This window comes from Lissotriton vulgaris, chromosome 4_1 (genome assembly GCF_964263255.1).
Source record: "Lissotriton vulgaris chromosome 4_1, aLisVul1.2, whole genome shotgun sequence".
Classification (NCBI taxonomy): Eukaryota; Metazoa; Chordata; class Amphibia; order Caudata; family Salamandridae; genus Lissotriton; species Lissotriton vulgaris.
Genome location: NC_141691.1, coordinates 2,143,446,416 through 2,143,463,127, shown reverse-complemented (window position 1 = coordinate 2,143,463,127; position 16,712 = coordinate 2,143,446,416). Strand labels below are relative to the sequence as shown.

Below are 16,712 nucleotides of genomic sequence, written 5' to 3'. Positions count from 1 at the left end.
TGTAGCACACACGCAGTATTAATGTGAAAATACAACAGAAGAAAAACAATAAAACAAATAGAGTATATTTCACAAAATTTATTGACACCAAAACAACAAATATTCAATCAATAGAACCAGAGTTGTGAATTTTTAAAGTTTTATGTGAAATCTAGCACCTAATAGATCAAAGCACCACCTGCACTTAAGTAGTCACATGATATCGGGTCAAAGTCAAACGGTAAGGCAGGCCGTGATGGAGCACAGTTTGGATGCAAGAAGTGGATTGGGCCTGATCATCGCTTACCCTCGGACTGACAAAAATTGTTGAAGAAAAATTTCAGAGGAGGTGAAGTTCAGCGGAGCAAGGCTGAAGGAGGTGTCCAAGAAAAGAGCTTGTCATTGGATAACCTAGGTCGAAGCTGTGGTTAAGATTTATACGCTTGGACTTAATCGCAAAAATGAAAGTTGAAAACTCAAGGAGGACAAAGCAGGGGCCTGTAGCCAAAGACAGTTTCCTGAGGTCGGATACCCATTTAGCAAAGGACTGTTCAATTGAATTTGCTGTTGCGGACAAGAATTTAGCAGATGAGACAATATGGCTGACAATGTACCTCTAGTGGGTAGGCGATCAGGTGAGTCCTGATCTCCTCCTTGTTCAAAAAAAGCATTTTTGGCCAAATTTTGGCTAGGTCCTAAGTTTTGAAACATTTCGATTTGGGCACATTTAGCCCCACAGCCAAGGGTCCAGCACTAGTGTGACTCACTCAGGATGGGTTTAGGTGCAAGATCAAGATGGTGCAAGCCTTGTATGCCCCTGTAGCCCTGAACAAGAAGTCAGCAAACTAGCCCGTGGAGTTACTTCTGAACATTCTTGGTACAGGTGACGATGCAGGGTTCTCCTCAGGGCTGGCCTCTGAGGGTTCACGGTAGGCCCCAGGTAGCAAAGGAGTATTCCAAGGTACAGGAGCAGTCTGGCAGAGTGCACAGCAGGTCAATGCAGCAGGGAGACCTCTGGGAGTCTTTCCACAGGTCCGGTAATAAACTATAGAGTGGGTTTGAAGGTACTATGTTTATACCCTAGTGCCTTTTTCTGGAAGGTTGGAGAAGCTTTGTGAAATGTTATTTGAAGTGCATGGAATTTCCTGACTCCCCTTCCCTGACTCCAAGCTGGTTACATTGACAGCACATGCTCGCTGGGTCCTTTGTGTGAAGGCACAGAACAGGCTGTTTGCGTATAAGTAGGGCTGTGCTCAGCTCCACACCGCCATCCTGCCAGCAGACAGCCATGGAGGCACACCTAATCCATCTCTTGTATGCCTCTCTAGGACAAAAACACAAATGTGACCCAAGGTAGGCTGCAGGCACAAAGGACTAAGGCCAAGAACATGCCAACACTGTAGGTCTTTTAACAATATCCGCTCATGTGCCTTTAAAATGCAGTGGGCTTTTACTGATAACTGCACCCTACACAAGTTCAAAAAACACTCAGCCAGCTTCCAAAGACGAAGTCAAATGAATTTGAAAACAGAAAAAGTATTTAATAAAATGAAAAGAAAGAAAAGCACCTTTTTTAAAGAAAAAAATATAAGCTTTGAATCTATCATTACCCCTGCATACAACAACAGCCAAAAAAGCACCACATAGACTGCTAATAAATAGGAATGGAAGCGCCAGCAGGGTTGACTTAATTACATTTCATTTATAATAAACTCCTTCTTAAAGAAGAAGAAAAACTTAGAAGTCAGAAGCTAATCCTTCCAAAAGTAGCTGAAGATGCCCTAGTAAGGACAACAATTAGGAGGAGTGAGAAGTATGTGTAAGCTTCCCTTTTCATATACAACGATCCATGAGGAGGGTTACCTTATTTTGTTGGATCCCATTACTATCCACAAGAGAGAATGTTGCGGCGCCACTGTCTCATTCGGGTGTAGAATTGTTCACCCAGGTAAACCGGTGATAATTACTGTGCCCTTGTGGGATATATTTTAGGGTCCTCACCCACAGGTACCACCTATGGCATACTTCATTATCGGACCTTCATCCCAATCATCACGTTAATACGTGGAGTACCTTGGATATGTGATTTTAGGAATGGTGAGAAGAAATGTTTAAAGCAGTCGGTAGTCATGAAGGAATAGTAACAGGTTGATATGTTTCAGCCATTAGAATTGCCTGTGTGGGTTGGGCAGCTTTCTTCTCTACCTCCAGGATACACAAATCTTGCAGACCAGTATTTTGGACTTTTTTTCTTTTTGTATTAGTCTGAGCGGGGGAAGAGATAACCAATAGTGTTATGCAGTAAGAAATATCTATTTGTTAATGTATTTGACTAATTGTCTCCAATGCAGTTGTGCATCTTGTCATGCACACTGTTGTTATAAACCTTGGCCCATTGAGCCTAACACATATGTTGAACTCAAAGAAGACTGAGGTAATTACAAAATCACAGTGGCTGAAGAGACACTATAGAAAATGCAATTTTACAGCAACTACTGTACTAAAAGTTTACCTTTTATTGTTTTTACAAAACCTTATCAGTCACGGTCTTGAGGAGAACCAAAAGCAAAAAGGTGCACACATGGGGAGTGCTATATTTAGACCAGAAACCTTTTAGCAGGCAATCAATAAAAGTGGAAGTCCTACTCTAATAGAGTGAATGCCTAACCCCCAAGAGACGTTTCAATCAAGTGGTTCATTTTCCAAACATTAATAATGATTATAACATCTGCATGTCATTGATTATCAGGTTGGTTTAAAATGGAAAGTAATTTGTGAACACTTTTGAGTTTTGTAGTAAATGGTTAATTTATTGTATAATATGTTTTGTAATGCTGTGTTTACCTATGTGTGTTCAATGCAATAATGTGCCTGAAATTTGAATTGTGGCCTGAAATATATGTTTAAGTGCTCATGAAATATTTGCATAAAGGAGAGAACAGCTGTGAATAAATACACAGACCATCATAATTCATTCACTTGACCCTGAATCTAGACTATTTCACCTTGGTTAACTTGATCATGTAAACTTTCTTAAAGTGGCATTTTCAAAATTGTAATGAAAAATCTTACATTACCATTAATGAGAGTTTATAATTGCAATTTCATAGTTACTAAACATGATTGACCTTCCTACTCCCAATTAGAAATTACAGCGTATTAAATGTAAGAAATACCCAATGTTATCCTAAGAGAAGGAAATGCTTGCAAGTAGTGAAAAATGAGTTTCGGGGTTTTTTACTACCAGGGCATGTAAAATGTAAAAGCTCATATTCATCCCTTTATTTACACAGTCCCCAGCTCTACAGGCTACCTACGGCCTACCGTAGCGATGACTCATATGTAAAAAAGGTGAGTTGAAGGCTTGGCTAAGGGTTTTAAATGTTAAGTCGAGGTGACAGCTAAAATACACACAAAGGTTTTGTAGTGACAATCCTGAGAAAGATTTTATTCAATATAATTTGAACTCATCATGAGCACCAGTTGTATTACAGATAATTAATTCACTTGACCCTGAATCTAGACTATTTCACCTTGTTTAACTTGATCATGTAAACTTTCTTAAAGTGGCATTTTCAAAATTGTAATGAAAAATCTTACATTACCATTAATGAGAGTTTATAATTGCAATTTCATAGTTACTAAACATGATTGACCTTCCTACTCCCACTTAGAAATTACAGTGTATTAAATGTAGGAAATCCCCAATGTTATCCTAAGAGAAGGAAATGCTTGCAAGAAGTGAAAAATGAGTTTCGGAGTTTTTTACTACCAGGGCATGTAAAATGTAAAAGCTCATATTTATCCCTTTATTTACACAGTCCCCAGCTCTACAGGCTACCTACGGCCTACCGTAGCGATGACTCACATGTAAAAAAGGTGAGTTTAATGCTTAGCTAAGGGTTTTAAATGTTAAGTCGAGGTGACAGCTAAGATACACACAAAGGTTTTGTAGTGACAATCCTGAGAAAGGTTTAAAAGGGCTACTTTTTGTAAGATTTTATTCAATATAATTTGAACTCATCATGAGCACCAGTTGTATTACAGATAATTCATTAACTTGACCCTGAATCTAGACTATTTCATCTTGGTTAACTTGATCATGTAAACTTTCTTAAAGTGGCATTTTCAAAATTGTAATGAAAAATCTTACATTACCATTAATGAGAGTTTATAATTGCAATTTCATTCATTTTTAGGCACGGGCTACTAAAGTGATTTGTCCCGAATCAAAGGTTATTGAGCCTCCAGCTTAGACTCATACCCAATTCCCCAGCTGCAAGGTTGGCCGCTCTAGACGTTACACCAGATTCTCTGGGTGGTAAAATCAGTGCTGCAGGATCACTAGTGGTAGTAAAACAACAGGAACTATGCAAGTACAGAAAGGACTCAAAATCATGCACCGTGGATATCCTTAATAACTTAATAACTATCTTTATTACTAGAGGTATTAATGCTTTACTACGGGCAGTCAAATGGATATACAAAAGGATGATGCATTTCTTTAAAGCCCTCCAGAAATACAAAATTTTAATATTAAACTTAAGGGTGAACTCCTATATAAAACTAATAATGCCTTTGTAAAGTTAAATGTCCTCTGGCGTTGATATCCGGCCTGAACAGAATGATGTAACATTTGGGAATGAACAAACAGCCCAGCAGTCCAGCGCTGGAAGCTAAGATGGCAAAGGTCTCCACGGCCACTGTGTACCTGCCTTTAGTGCTGACGTACGCTGGGAAGAAAGAGACCCAGACACTGCAGAACACCAGCATGCTGAATGTGATGAGCTTGGCCTCGTTGAAATTATCCGGGAGGTTCCTGGCTAAGAATGCTACTAAGAAGCTGGCAAAGGCTAATAGTCCCATGTAACCAATCACACAGTAGAAAGCAGTCACCGAACCCTGGTCACACTGCAAGATTATCTTCCCAGTCTCAGACTGTATGTCAGTGCCAGGGTGAGGTGGAGAGGTGAGCAGCCAAGACAGACAGACTGTCACTTCTCCTAGTGTGGACAAGAGGACAATAGAGCCGGACACCCGTGATCCCAGCCATCTGCTTAATCTGCTCCCAGGCCTGGTGGAATTAAAGGCAATGAAAACAAGGACAGTTTTTGCTAAAACACAAGACACAGCAACAGTAAAAATAGTTCCAAATGCAGCTTGTTGGATCAGACAGGTCCATGTCTCAGGGCGTCCAATAAATAGGAGGGAACAGAGAAAGGACAACATTAGGGCAGTGAGGAGTACGTAGCTGAGATCCCGGTTATTGGCCTTCACTATGGGTGTGTCCCGGTGTCTGAGAAAGATTCCCAGGACTCCAGCAGTGATAGCAGAGAAGATTAAGGCCACAGAGGCCAAAATCACACCAAGGATATCACTGTATGAGAGGAAAACAATGTCCTTTAGGAGGCATCCAGCCTTCTTGACATCCGGCCACTGGTCCTCAGGGCACTGCATACAGTTTTCCATGTCTAAAATAAAATGCAAACACAATCAGTCATTTCCACTGGTTCAAGCTTTTCAGAAAAGTTCATTTGATTGTTAAATACAGTATTTATTCTCAAATTATTTAGAAAATATTTTACTTTTAGTACAAAAGTGAGCTTTTGATAATTTTAGATGTAAAAAAAATGTAAAGGTGCAGGGTTTGAGTTAGACTGCTGCTACTCAAATGCAACCACTTAATGACTACAAATTTTACCTCTCTTTGACAGTAGATAATTTAAAATGATACTATGACCAGAAAAGAGGATGTGGATCTATTCTATTACATCAGTATATAATGCTGATATTACACATCCTAAATGCACCATCCCAGGAGACCAAGATCCTTAGGAAAATCAACACCATTAAGTGTAGGTGAGGATATAGGCTACCATCACTTCTGAGCACCTGTAGAATCCTAGCTGTCCAATGGATGCTACATGCCCCCCACCTTTGCTACTGCATCTCACTAAGAGGGTTCCGTGATCAAGCAGTGTGGTCAAATGAATGAAATGGGGGATGCATCCCCCCAGAGACCATTTTGCACAGTTCTGTAGAGCAGCACCAGGGCCAGAGCTGGTGATGGGATGACACAGTGTGCGCGAAGCTTGTGCCAACTGCCACATTCACTTATGGAGTGATCGAACAGTGGAGCAGTGAAGAGAAAGACATTGCTGCTCCCCCCACTGTAAGAGTTAGCCCATATGGAATACGTAGCAGTGGAGAACTGTTACTACAGACGCTAAATGTGTACACACCAAACACAGCAGGAATCTCCCTGCCTGCTTACACATTACACTGTCCAGGTCAACAACTCATTTCTATGGATAATGCTTGACAGCATGTTTGCACACCAGCAGAACCTGGACTTCATTCCTTCTGATTACAAATAATGCAAAGGGCCTGTATCTAAACTTCTGGAGTTAGTGCTTACACACACTAGGAAAATGATCCTATGGCTGGGGATAGGGGAGAACTCACGAAGATTAATTTGACTCTGGAAGTAGACAGAGCCTACAGAACCTGCCTTAAGACACCCTGAAATGTGCCCGGCAGCAGGCCAGTGAGAGTACATCACTGTGACTCATTTTCTTATGCGTCGACTGACCAAATGCAATGACAGAGACTACTGCACAAATGTTATACTGAAATGGATACGGTCCAACCCACCTGCCTCCCTACCCTTGCTTGAATACTCCCCGGTCAAGGCTGATGCTGAAATGCCGTAAGTGAGTCCTAGAGTTTGAATCAGAACAAAATGTTTTCATGCGGTCATACACCTTCTGAAATGTACAGTGCACCATACCCTTTGTGTGTATTGATGCATGGACGCATAGAGGCTTGGGTACCACTGGGACCCGATATCCTCTAGTAGAGATGAGGGCTATGTAGAATAGTAAAAAGGTGTTGGTTGGTTAGTAACATACTGTCTATTCTGTGCCATGAGTCTAAATGGGATTGTATACCATACAACTGCAACCTTAATACCCAATGTAAAATATTTGCAACATATGACCACACATACAAACTAACTTGACTACCTGTCACTTCCCTGGAACTTTTCCCAGCTGCAACATATGCAAGAAAAGCACTTCAGTTTCTGTTTCCAAAACCATTTCTAGGCAATAAGTAGGTGACTAGAAAAACATCATGAAAGATGCTTAAATTTACATGAGAATTCATCATGAAAGAAACTTCACCCATTGTCCCAGCTATTGCTAATTAAGAACACAAAGTCACAGAAATGGTGAATGAGATCAAATCCTTGGGAGTGGCCATTGCTGCATCCGTGCAAGGATTGACTCGGCTGAGAAACTTATGAAGGCAGTCAAAAATCAAATGCCTAACGTGCTGGACTGGGGGCATAGTGTCTCGTTTATAAAATGTATAATTACTGACAAGGAAGACGGGTCTTGCTGCAATAACATTAGGAAATGCTTCAGCCAGACTCATACTAGACATCCCCCGCACAGACCACATTTCCGTTCACCTGAAAGACCTTCACTGGCTCCCCGTCAACAAGAGGATAACGTTACGTCTCCTCACCCACGCACACAAAGCCCTATACGTACTTGGACCTGATTGTCTCAACACGCGCCTTTCCTTTTACACCCCCACCCGCCAGCTGCGTTCGTCCAACCAAGCCCTCGCCGCTGTGCCGCGCATCCACAAAGCCACCATGGGGGGAAGATCCTTCTCCTACTTAGAGGCCAAAACCTGAAATTCCCTTCCCACCCACCTACGCCTTACTCAAAACCACCTAGCCTTCAGAAAACAGCTTAAAACCTGGATATTCGATAAGTAAACCTCCCCCCCCTTCCTCAAGCACCTTAAGACCCTCTGGGCATGTAGTGCGCTATATAAATCTCGACTTGACTTGACTTGGCTACCGATGTTCACTTTGCACACTTCCAATTAAATGTCTCTGATTGAGGCTGAGCTATTACTGTCCACAATGTACTGCACAGTAGTGAAGTATTTTGTCTTCCGGCCACAAAGGTAACACCCTCCAGGTACGTACTAGGGTAGGCACTCTTCCCCAGGCAAGGTGCACAATTAATGTATTATAAACAGAGAGGTTTTTTGAGAGATAATCTGTATAAAGATATTGTATTTGGAGGGATGTGTTGCAAATCAGTTGATGGAAAGGATCAAGATGATCATGGAGGCATGGGAAGGTGACTAGAAGGAGAATGTATTTGCCTGAGGGTTTCATGTCTGCCCGACTTCTACGAGATCCCAATGGTCAAGCCAATCAGCCTGAACCACCGAGTTGCATACAGCAGGTTTGCCCTGGAGGGGAGAATATGATTGGTCCAGTGTAATGTCTAGAAATGTGTTAAAGTCACCGCTTAGGATCTATTAAAGATCAGTCACAGAACATCTGGCCCCCCTACTTGGGTGAACCCCCTGCCCCTAAGTCTGAGATTAAAAGCCTGTGAATTTGGCTTGAAAAAGATCTGTCTTTCAAGACGCAAGCCAAATAAATCGCGGGGACGTGCTTTGGGCTCCTTAAATCGATCAGGAAGATTCTGCCCCTACTTCCTCCTGCCTCCCAGAAACTGTTAATCCAAGGCCTTATTTTATCAAGGCTGGATTACAGTAACACCATCTACCTAGGTGCCCCCGAGGCAACTCTTAACAAATTACAAAGGATCCAGAATGCCGCAGCTCGGATCCTTACCAATACCCCGGCCAGAGCTTCGGCCAAACCAGCCCTGAAACTTCTCCACTGGCTTCCATTGAGAGAGCGAGTGAAGTTCAAGGCTCTCTGTCTGTCTCACAGACTTCTACAACACAAAGGCCCCCCTATTTTAAGAAAATTCATCAGGCCCTACAAAGCCCCAAGATCCTTCCGATCCGATCAGGAATACCTTATCACCATCCCCAGAGTTAATAAGGTGCGCACGGGTGGACGGCGCATTACTGTTAACACTGCCCATCTTTGGAATTCACTACCCCGCGACCTTAGAACGTAACCAGACTATCTCCGATTCAGGAAGCGGCTGAAAACGCACCTTTTCCCCTGATCTGACTTCCCCCTTCGCCCCAGTGACCCTCAGATGTGTGGATCTTAGCGCTGGGATACTTACGGGTGACTACGCGCTTTATACAATCTAATAATAATAATAATAAGTCCATGGGGTGAGAGCAGTGGAGAGGAAGACTCGATTTTGTGGTTGGGTTGCGTTGGGAGTGTATCTCATTCCCAGTACCACAGGAATGCCATACAAGTATCCTTGGACCAGTACATATCTACTCAACCCGAGTATCTTCTAATTGGAAAGGGGTTTCCACACCAACCCAGATAGTGGCACCCCATGCAAAGGAGCAATAATTTGTGATAAAGATTTGTCCTCGCCATTTACTTTGAAGTGCCAAAACTGGTAAATTGAAGTGTGTTTCTTGAACAAAGCCAATTACTAGTCAATTGTGCTTGGATGTGCACCCATAGAATTATTAGTAAGCTTTAAAGGTTCACTGGAGTTTCATGGTTTGAAAACGTGTTCTACATAGCTAAGGATGGCTCTTTTTTGCTAGGGTGGCAACAACAGAAGGATTTGCTGATTACATTTGACCCGAGGCACCGTAATCGGGTATTGGGGCAGGGGCTGATGTGAATGTAACATGCAAAAGAGAATGGCACAATAAGTTTTCAGAGGTAATCAACAGCAAGTTGGAGTTGCTCTAGGAATTTGCCCACAAGATAGTACTGAAAGTCATACTAATTGCACAAACCCCATATTGTGCAATTGGTTATGAGCGAGCCTTTAAAAAAAGAGCTGGAAGCGTTGTGTAAAGCAGATATCATCAAGGGAATTGAGGCTTGTAAGTGGTTTGCTCCTGTGGGTTTGGCTAAAACACCTAATGGAGAACTGAGGATGTGTATTGATTTAAGGCACCTCACATCGTTTATGTCTCCAGAAGGGGCATTTAGATTTAACCACATGCCTTTTGGTCTAGCGTCAGCTGTGTTCCAGAGGGCAATGCAGAAGTTTTTCAAGGGGCTGTGCAATGTAACCGATTTCAAAGACAATATTTAGATTTTTGGGGAGAATTAAGATAAGCATCATTAAGTATTGTCTTGTGTGCTTACTGTTTTACAACAAGTAGGTTTAACCATTAGGTTAGAGAAGTGTAACATTTGTGCGAATGGTGTTGAATATCTTGGACACTGGTTGGATGAAGAGGGAGTGTCACCAAAGCTAAAGCTGGTGAAAGCGATTGAAGTGCTCTGTAACCAAGTGATAAACATGAGTTAAAGTTTTGATTTTAGTAGAATATTATTCACAATTCATTTGTATGTTTTCAGATAAAGTAAACATAAAAGAAGTAGGTTGCCTAAATAATGCGAAAAGCAAGGAAACCGTGGTAGGATCTGAAAATCTTGATGCTGTAAGCCATGAATAGTTTAAGAAGGTCAAAGAGGCAACCTACTTCTTTTGTGTTTAATTTATCGTGCTTGGGTTTGCCTTGTCTTCCCCAGAGTCTCTCTTAGTGGTTTAGGTATTTGAAGATAAAACCAAAAATATGTAGAAATTAATGTTGAAGAATACCAGATTTGAATGAGGTATGGAATGCGAACAACAGTTAAAATAGCTCAAAATGGAGATTGCATCTGCACCGGTGCTGCACAGTTAAAAGCTTTATATGTATTTTTTGAGTTCGGTGGGTCTAAGTGCAGTGCTGGTGCAGCTCAGACAAATGAAAGATGTCTCCATAGTGTATGCTTTAAGATAGTTGAGAGATGCGGACCAGAAGTATTCCACCATCGAACAAGACGCTTTGGCATGTTGGTGGGGGGTACACCTTTAAAAAAAATGGTGTGGTGAACATATTTTTAGATGCGTGCAGATCACCATTCTTTGATGGAATTTTCACTAATACAGTGACTTGCCAAGTTTAATGACAAGCTTGCACTGGGTGGTTGAGGATGATGGAATTTTCATACACCATGGAGTATGTGCCTGGTAAAAAGAATGTGGTTGCAGATTCTCTGTTGAGGTTGTCAATAAAAGACTCTGAGTTTGACGAGGTCAATGAGAGTGAAGAAATGGTTGCTTGCATGTGCATCATTTCCAATGGACTCATTTCTCATGAGGAGTGGGTACAAGATGATTTGGAGGATGAGATGTTACAGGAGGTAGTAAAGTGCATGACTGTGGGGTTGCCGGCTAAAGGAAAGTCCTTGGATGGGGTAAAATCTTTCCAAAATATATGCACAAAACTGTGTATGGAGAGTAAAATATTGATGAGGGGTGTTTTGTGAGTAGTACAGGTGGTATTGGGAGAGTGCATATTATTGTTATCTCATGATGGACATTGTGGTATGAGCTCAACTAAGCTTAGAATAAGAACAAAGTACAGGTGGCCAGGTTGGATAAGGATGTGGAAAGAATTGTAAGGTATTGTTTGGCATGTGCATTGATCAATAGGTCTCTGCGAACAGTGAAGTACCTGCCTGTTGTGGTAGAAAAAATGAATGCTCCATGGAAGAAAGTAGTATTGGACGTTTCAGAACCATTCGATGTCTTAGGATCCCATCCTAAATAAATAATGGTAATTATTGATTATTACTCGAGTTAGCCTGAGGTAAAGTTCACTTATCAGGTTTCAACCCTGGATGTGATCAAACCTTTAAGGGAACAAGAAGATGTAAGGGAGTGTGTAGTGACTGATAATGAGGTGCAGTTGGTATCTTAAAACATGAAGGATTTTTTGAGGAAGAGTGGGGTAGAGCACATGAGATCGTCAGTTTACTACCCCCAAAGTATTGGTCCTGTCAAAAGGTGTAATATGACTGTTAAGGAAGGTATACAGTTGGTTTTGTGTCAGGGTGGTTATTAGAGGGATGCAGTAAGGAAGTTGGAGTGTGCATATTACACCGCGCCCCATAGTGTCACTGGCAAAGTGCTTTACAGTGTTATGAGGGGAAGCAAAGCCTATAAACTTTTGGATTAAGATGTGGAAATAAGGAAAGGAATGGTGAGTTTCTTGGTGGATCCCCTGAGGGTGTCATTGCGAGATGGGCAGTGGGGGATTTGGTGCATGTAAGGAAGGGATTGAGAGAGTGTAAGGGGCTATCCAAGTTTTAAAAGCCTCTCCAAATCAGGAAGGTGAATTGTTATATATTGTTGCTGAAAGATGGTAATGAGTGGAACACCAAGTAGGTGGTAAGGATGGCGGAATGTTGCTGAGAGGTGAAAAAGGTAATAAGGAATCTCATGACGATGGTGTGTTTGAACATGTGGATGCTGGTCAAGGAAGAGTGCGCCGGACACCTAGACTGTTTGATCTCTTTGTAATGAAATGTTAGTGATGCATAAGAATAAGAATAAAAAAAAATGTGTTATTCTTTGCATTTGATTCAGGGAAATTATTGTAAATATGGGATGTTGATATTAGTGGGTATTGTTTAGTATTACATGTGCTGTTTGTAATAATATGTATTTTTGCATAGCATCGTGATGCATAGCTTTGTTGTAGGAAATCTTTGGATTGTTTATAGGAGAGAGATGTGTAGTATTGTCTTGTGTGAGACTGCAGCCTTTGGGGTTCTAGTAGGGTGGTTGCCCGGGTCAGAACGTGGAGAGACAGAGCTGTTACAAAGCTGTCTGGAAGCTCCCTCTTGGTGCTGCAATACCTAAAAGAATAAGTGTACAAATGTACTTACCATTTGGCACCTCACAAATAAACAACCATGTTACAAAGGTTTAATATGGTAGCATTGTTTTTATGAATGTGCTTTCATTGTTACATCCCCTGCATGTGACAGGAAGTAAACAAAGCTCAGAGACTTTGCTACCTTTGAGGCTAAAGGTCACAAAGGCAGTGTCAAGGATCACAAGAGGCAAACTGCAAAACATAACAAAAAAGAAATGTATCCACTTTGGCTCCTTTCTCGAAAGGTTTGTGCTGACCCAGTCAAGAAAAACAGAGATTAAAAAAGTGTGATTGTCCATGGTAATGCGTATGAGAAGCCTTTCTCTCCGATACAGAAAAAATGGACTCAATAGATTAAGCGAAATTCAGCAAAAAGTAGGAACTTTACTGCGCAAAGTAGATTTGTTGTAAATGTCTTTAAGCCTTTTTCAAGAAATTAGAGATTAAAAAGGGAATTTGGTTGGGTATGAAGAGATTAAAACATTAAGTATATCTGAAGTTCTGGTGTCCAGATGTGCTCTGATTGACCACTTCAGTGGGAGTAGTCAATCCTGACTGGCTGGCTCCATTATGGGCAATGTGCAGCTGAACAATCTGATTGGCGCACTTCAGAACCTGCAATCCCAAGACTGAGAAACAGCAGAGGGATTGCAGCCAAAGACCCCCAACCTCACAATGAGCACTGGATTGGCCTACTTCAACCAATCCTAAAACTGCAGTGTAGCTCCAGGATTGGTTGGTTTCAGAAATATGCTACATAGCTCTTAGCACTTTCTCTCACTGTGGGTGGACAACAGTGAGGTGGACAAATTTAATATTTATCATTGTTGAGTCCCATCATACTAAAAGGTTTCTTCTATAAAAGTAGTTTGAACAGTGGAAGAGGAATTAAAATATACATATTTCCCTGCTTTCACTTAGAAGTCCATCAGGATGCTGTTATGAGTTGCATCTGGGTTAACTGATGGCAGTCAGCTAACTGTGCTAGCCTGTACTCAGTGGTCAGGTGTGATCCTACGAGTGCAGACACATAACAGGTATATTGTTTCTTACCAGGTGTTTTTAGAAGATATTACCAGTTACACACTCCCAAGAGACTGATCTTTTCCATTGTTTACCAATGTTACCCTAATCATGTTAGAGATGACAGTCACATACTCTCTACTACCTACCACACTGCTTGCGCTGGCACTAGCGCTGTCTATTTTAAGACTTCCTGTTTTGTATTTCGGTTTGCTTTTATTTTAACTTACCCCCTGATTTTAGTCTCCTTGCCTGTAGCTCGCGCCCCTCACTCCCCTCTCCGCATATAAAAAGAGCATTATTTGCCTACAAAGCACCACCACTTTGGTGGGTCCGGGTCCTGGGGGCTAACTTTGGGCACCATCTTAGATTGGGGCATTCCATTCGGCGGCGGCCGCCATCTTGGAGCGGACTCACGCGCTTAGGGCTGACTGGAGCGCCTATTTAAAGTCGCTCCCTTACGCGCAGGTGGACGCCTTCGCTTAGCCTGAGTCGTGCCGGAGTCCTGCCCGTCTGCGCCCGTCAGCGTCCCGGAGGCGTTGGGGCGGCAGTGGACGCGGGTCCGGTCAGGCGTGGGTGAGGATGATTAGTTACACCTCGGCGACGCTGCGTGCTATGCAGACCTATTCCTGCTCTTGTCGCTCGGTTTTTCTGGGGCGTTTCAAGGGTAAACGGGAGCTGCCTGGGCTGCGGCTGGTCGCCTATTTGGACACCGGTCAACGTCCATAGGCTTGCCGAGGCTTGTGTTAAACATCTATGCCTGCTGCTTAATACGAGGTCAGTAGGTTGCCATGCCCTGCACGTATATGATCTTCTTGTCAGGGAAAATCCCTTATGTCTTCTCCTGACCGAAACTTGGTTGGGAGAGGCGTCCAATCCGGACATTTTCTCTACCATTCCTCCGGCATACAACATACTCCGGCAGGACAGAGTTAAGGGAAGGGGTGGTGGAGTAGCTGTTGTGGTAAAGAAGAAAGTTTCCTGCTCAGTTCTTCCCCTGAATCCCTTCGGGGGCTCTGAGTCCCTTGCTTTTACACTCAGACTGTCTCTGAGCCAAGCGCTTAAGGGGCTGCTGGTTTACAGGCCACCAGGCCCTACGGGTTCCTTCTTCGAGGACCTGCAGATAGCGATCTCCGAGCTGGCGCTGTCTACACAGCACTGTGTAGTGGCAGGCGATTTCAATTTCCATCTTGACGTGACAGATGACCCGGACGCTATTAAACTGCTGGACATTACATCTCCGCTGGGCCTCGCACCGTTTGTGTCGGGTCCTACAAATGAGAAAGGGCACACCCTTGATCAAGTGTTCTCGTCAGTCCCGATTGCTGATATCGAAACCCTGCCGGTGCTCTGGACGGATCATAGGCTGATTAGGTTTTCCGTGCTGGAGAATCGGATAACAGCTCCCCCACGGTGCCTAGACCAGCCTCAAAAGCATTGCACAGAGTGACGCCTGATATGTTGGAGCAGGCGCTTACGGAACATCCCTGCCTCCTCTCGGGGGATCTGGAAAGAGATACTGAGGCTCTGCAGCTGTGGCTGACTGAAAGGCTGGATGATCTTGCCCCAAAGGCAGCCCCTCGGTCCACGGTAATACGGCAATCTGCGCCGTGGTTCACGGAGGCGCTGCGTGTGGCTCGCAGCCAATGTAAGGTTGCTGAGCGGGCCTGGCGCCTTCAGTACGATGGGGAGGCCAAACTTGCCTACAGGGCGGTTGTGAAGGCCTAGCACCGGGACATCCTAGGAGCTAAGAAAGAATATCTTGCTAGGAGGATTGAGGCGTCGGCGAACTCCTGTAAGGAGATCTTCAACGTTGTGAAGGAGTTCACGACCCCAGCTCCCACTCACCACCGCCAGTATCATCGGATGCGTGGGCGTGTGATCTCGCCAGTTTTTTCACCGACAAGATCAAGGCGATTCAGGTCTCCTTCTTGGAAAGCTCAGAGGAGGGCGGCTGCGGCCCCGTGGCGGGACATAGGTCATCGTCCACGCCTCTTGCAGTGCTGTCAGACTCTCCTGCCGTCTCTAGCGAGGAGTCTCGGGTGCTGCTGGCCAGCCTTAAATCAGGCTCGCCACTCGACCCCTGCCCTGCCAATTTTTTGGCCGGGATGGCGGCGGTGGTGAACCCCCTGGTCAATCCCATCCTCAATGCCTCCCTGAGGGAGGGGAGTGTCCCTCGCACCTGGAAAAGGGCGATGGTAATCCCCCTCCTGAAAAAGCCTGGTCGTGATGCCGAGGTTCTGACCAACTATAGGCCAATTGCACTTCTCCCGGCTCTGGCCAAGATCACTGAGAAACATGTCCATGGCGTCTTGTCGAGCTTTTTAGAAGACAACAATCTGCTCCATCCGTCCCAATCCGGATTCCGTCCTAATTTCAGTACGGAAACGGCGTTGCTGGAGGTCTCGGAGATCATCAGGGAGACCTTGGATGTTGGTGGCAAGGCCATGTTAGTCATGTTGGACCTGTCGGCGACCTTTGACACCGTCCCCCATGAGGCGCTCCTCGCCAGGCTTTATGACATCGGCATTAGGGGGACGGTGTTCAAATGGTTCACATCTTTCCTTGAAGGCCGCCGCCAGACGATCTGGGTCTCCCAGAGCTCCGCCGAGATGCTGCCATTGGGAGTCGGGGTTCCACAGGGCTCTGTGTTGAGCCCTTCGCTGTTTAACATCTTTATGTCCCCTCTGGCGGCGGCGGTGGAGGCGTATGGGGCCCAGATCATGTCCTACGCCGACGACACGCAACTCCTCTTCACTTGCGGTAAAGACCAGGCATGGGACGGAGAGAGTATTCGGGGCTGTCTGGGAATGGTCTTCGACTGGTTCCAGCGGAACAGTCTGAAAGCCAACTCCAGTAAGTCGGAGGTCTTATTCTTTGGCTGTGCCACCCACCCTGAGTGGCGGCAATGGTGGCCGTCTGACATGTGTCCTCCCGCACAGCCATCACTGGTTGCCAAAAACCTTGGTGTCAAGCTGGACATCAAGCTTTCATTGAGAACTCATGTCCTCGGTCTGGCCGGCACCTGTTTCCGCATTTTGAAGATGCTCCGCAAGTTCCTT

General features: G+C 44.0%; 1 protein-coding gene across 1 annotated transcript in view; it reads right to left on the bottom strand.

Moving 5' to 3' along the window:
* Positions 1–4,476: 4,476 nt before the first annotated feature.
* Positions 4,477–16,712, bottom strand: part of LOC147725260 (vomeronasal type-2 receptor 26-like) — a 303,578-nt gene continuing 291,342 nt past the window's right edge. Inside the window, exon 7 of the mRNA XM_086918226.1 lies at positions 4,477–5,450. Within this exon, the coding sequence (XP_086774352.1) occupies positions 4,546–5,450 (905 nt within the window). The 3' untranslated portion in view covers positions 4,477–4,545. The remainder of the gene's footprint in view (positions 5,451–16,712) is intronic.